Source organism: Aplysia californica, unplaced genomic scaffold (assembly GCF_000002075.1).
Source record: "Aplysia californica isolate F4 #8 unplaced genomic scaffold, AplCal3.0 scaffold00485, whole genome shotgun sequence".
In the NCBI taxonomy this organism is placed as follows: domain Eukaryota; kingdom Metazoa; phylum Mollusca; class Gastropoda; order Aplysiida; family Aplysiidae; genus Aplysia; species Aplysia californica.
The window spans coordinates 480,604-484,621 of NW_004797755.1; the positions used below are offsets into that span (position 1 = coordinate 480,604).

General features: G+C 40.1%; 2 protein-coding genes across 2 annotated transcripts in view; one reads left to right on the top strand and one right to left on the bottom strand.

Moving 5' to 3' along the window:
* LOC101849560 (2-aminomuconic semialdehyde dehydrogenase) overlaps window positions 1-4,018 on the bottom strand; it is a 28,615-nt gene that overhangs the window by 23,188 nt on the left and 1,409 nt on the right. The window lies entirely within an intron of this gene.
* The window catches only part of LOC106012753 (sulfotransferase 6B1), a 6,910-nt gene continuing 4,711 nt past the window's right edge, over window positions 1,820-4,018 (top strand). Inside the window, exon 1 of the mRNA XM_013086605.2 lies at window positions 1,820-2,678. Within this exon, the coding sequence (XP_012942059.1) occupies window positions 1,820-2,678 (859 nt within the window). The remainder of the gene's footprint in view (window positions 2,679-4,018) is intronic.

Genomic DNA, 4,018 nt, shown 5'->3' on the forward strand with positions numbered 1-4,018 from the left:
CTCTATTGGTAGACTCTTCCAGCCTCACTGCTTACTTAAGCAAAGCTTGCGACTGCTTATGGAGTGGCCCGAGAGGGGTGAGCAGGCTATTTCTGTGGCCGTGAAACCGTTTTTAATGTTAGGCACACTGTTTATTGTTGATTATGAACGTCTTTTTACATTTAATTTATGAAGTTTACGTTTATGGGTGAATTTGACAGCGACAATGTTTCAAAATTAGGAAGAAAAGCAATGATCATTTTATTATATAGACGCTTCGCCACTGGGGCAAGGGTAGACTCCTAATAATCCCGAGACTGTTGTAGGCGCTTGGTTTTTCCTCGACCTTTGAACGCCCTTTAATCAGGTCTTGGTATACTTATATCGACCCCTGACCACGAAAGTTTAGAAGACAGCCATATTTGAAATCAAATTGATAAATAAAAATATACATATTTTTTTCAGTATTGTCATCTCTGCTTCATTGACCTCAGTATGAGCATTCACATCTTTAGTTGTATTTATTGTTTTGAAAAATCGTGGTACTATAGTAACATTATTTCCACCGCTTGTTTGAAAATCATGATTACATTTTGCCCCAAATGGGAATAAAGATTAATCAATGAGATATTTTCTCGAATATTTTGTCCGGTTAGATCTAACATACAACATTAATTCAGGATTTGTTTTCATTCACAATGCGGTCGTGCCACCTCAAAAAAGAATTTTTGTTAATAATTATGTTCCCATTGTGGGACTGCTTTTTGGGTGTGGCCTTATCTGTATCTGGTTTTTTGTCCCACTTTGATTAGAAGGCTACCCGAGCTCGTTTAATGGAACAATAAATTGTAAGTTTGAAGTGGTGAGCGTTTTATACTCATGAAAGTTGTATTGTCTTGCTTGAATGTTTGATCATCCTTCAGTTGAGAACACGTGCTCTTCCCACTAGCACTTGTGTTTGGTGGATGTTTGGCAGCTCCTCTGGTGTGGTTTGCTCCTTTTTTCCTATCAAACATCGATCATCCTTATCTCTCCTTCTTTTTTATATTTCTCTCGAGTAACGTTTCTAATCTTCGGTATTTATATTATAACCTAAATTGTACCTGTCGTAAAACTCGTACTAGCCTACATTTAAAAACTAAAATCCATGCTTCTCTTCCTGTTCTTCTCTGCATTCCCTTACTAGTCCGTTGGTTCTTCAACTTGCAGTACAAATTATCTTTTCGTATGTGACCGTTTTTCTTAATTCATAGGGGCCCTTGCCATCAGGTAGCCACATTCCGATTTCGAAGGTGCTCTAGATCTATATGTTTTTATTCTGATTATAAAGTGTTTTCAGTTTTCAGTTTTGGTAGGGATTTTGAATTTTCGCTTGGGTGGCAGCCAAAACCAACTCTAATCGATTTTGGAACCATCAAGGGCTCTTTATCGTGCGCAACTTGCATAGGGGACCTCCGACATTTTTGGCCCTTATCTGAAAAGGCTCGGTGCTTGATCTTACTTACCATAAGATCGGGGGTATGGTTAAAAAAACATCAGTAGCAAAAAAAAACACCAGGAGAACAGTAGAAAGAGTCAAGAGCAAAGGGGAGAGGAGCCCAGAGGAGGAAAGGAAGTAGATATGAAAGCAGGTGACAGAACAGGACTACTAGACTAATTAATAGGAAAGGAGCAGAAAGGTGAAAATTTTAGAGAACAAAATGTCTCGTTGCTGTCAGGATTCAAACCCGGGACCTGTTGGATTGAATGAGAGTAAGAGAGGCGAACACCACGTACCAAGAGAGACCAATTCCTGCTTCAAATTTTCATTAATTGTCTCTATTTCTTTTTATCCGCCAGGATGGGTCTTCTGCAGAGGTTCAAGAACTTTGTGTACCAGCTGATGGTCAGATATCAAGTGATTTTGTATCTGATTCCAGTACTGCAGCTATTTACAAAACATTTCGCAGATACTAAAAAAAGAGCCAATCACAGAATTACTGATAGAAGTGGAAAGTCCCTTCGGGCTTGCAAGTTTAATGGAAAATTGTTCCCAGCTTTTGGGTTAGAGAGACTCAGAACGATCCCCAACATCAGCATAAGACGAGATGACGTAATGCTGTGTGGCTACCCAAAGACCGGAAGTCACTGGGTGCACGAGATCCTGCACATGTTGGTCAACGGGAAATCGGAGCTAAGCAAACATGGAAAAGGGCTCGGTGGAATGATTGACGTTATGCCGGACATCATCATTGACTCTCTGTCTTCACCACGTGTGCTCAATTCTCACTTCGTGTATGAGGATCTACCAAAAGGTGTAAGGGAGCACAGAACAAAAATCGTCCTCACAGTAAGAAACCCAAAAGACACAGTTGTCTCGTTCTACAACCATGTTCGTAACCTGGAGGAGTTCTACACTTACACGGGAGAGTTCAAAGACTATTTTGAGCTTTGGATAGAGGGAAATGTGGACTACGGCTCTTATTTTGACTTTTACCTGTCCTGGGACGAGTTGCTCAAGAATCAAGAGAGGCACCCTGTGCTACTTGTGAAATATGAGGACATCAAAGCTCAACCCATGGAGAATATCAAACGCATAGCGCAGTTCTTGGAAGTTGACGTCACAGATAAATTCGTGGCCGAGATAGTGGAGAAAACCAGCTTCGATAGCATGAAGTCCAAGAGGGCTAAGGCCACAGCAGCAAAACTTTTCCGCAAAGGTAACGAGTTGTTCTTTTTGTATCGGTAGTATCAAGTTACTTTCTGCGTAATTCTTTGAAGTAAGTTAGTAAGTTTGTAAGTTAGTTAGTTATTTAGACAGTTAGTAAATACAATGTAGGTAAGTTAGTAAGTTATTTAGCCAGTGGATAAATTGGTAGGTTAATTAGTACGCTCTCAGCGATGATGCAGGAAGCATTCCAGAGCTCACCTTGTTGGTATCAGGTACCGACCGAACGGTAAAGTCTTCAACTCTCGTAGGCTGAAGACAAAAACAAAAACTAACATGATGCATGTTTGTGAACTGTTATTTGCCAATGATTTTTACATTGCTTGCCCATGAAGAATCCAGCATGCAAAACTGCGTTGATCAGAAATTTTTCAAATGCATTTGAGATCTTTGGATTTACAATAACCACACCAAAGACAGAAGTTCTCTTCTAGCCTGTTCCCGGTGATAGGCAGACTCTCCCTACTAAAATAAAAATACAAAGAGGAACACTGAACAATGTTGATAGTTTTAAATATCTTGGCAGTACACTATATTCAAATGCCCGCACCGATGAAGAAATAAGTGTGAATAAAGCTAAAACATCTTTTGAAAGACTTGAGACTGTTGTGGCATTCGTACAAAAACAAAGTTGGAAGTCGTTGAAAATGCTGTGGTCCTCTCAATCCTGGTTTATGGTCCTGAGACTTGGACGGTGTACCAAAGCCATACCAAGAAGCGTAACCATTTCCTCGGGAGAATTCTTGGCATCAAATGACAGGATAAAATACGGGACACCAAAGTTCTCAAAAAGGCAAAAACCGAGTCTGTTTTCTGAGCGCAAAAGGACTATATTTCGCTGGGCTGGCCATGTCGTAAGAATGCCTGATTTCAGATTCCCAAAGGCAGTGTTCTATTTTGAACTGTCCTCAAGAAAGCGTAAGGCTGGCGCACAAAAAAGTGCAACAAGGAGACCCTGAGAATGTATCTGAAGGACTTCAACATAAATCCTTCAACATGGGATAGCCTTGCTCCTGACGGACTCAGCTGGAGAGTAGTAGTCACAGTGTGCAGCAAGTCATATTAGGCTTCACGAATAAGAAATGATGAAACCAAGAGAGAAGCCCGCAAGCTGCGCTCATATCTAAAAATGGAAGAGGAGCCTTTAAATGTTCAAAAGGTGGCAAACTTTCCTCTCATCGGCCACAACAGAAGCTAAAAGTCAGTGTACGGTAACCTTTAAATCTTCAAATTCTTCTGTTTTGCAGAAGATAAAGTGAATTGGTCATCGTGAGTCATTGATGGCCAAGATGTTTTTATTATTATTATTATTATTATTATTATTATTATTAT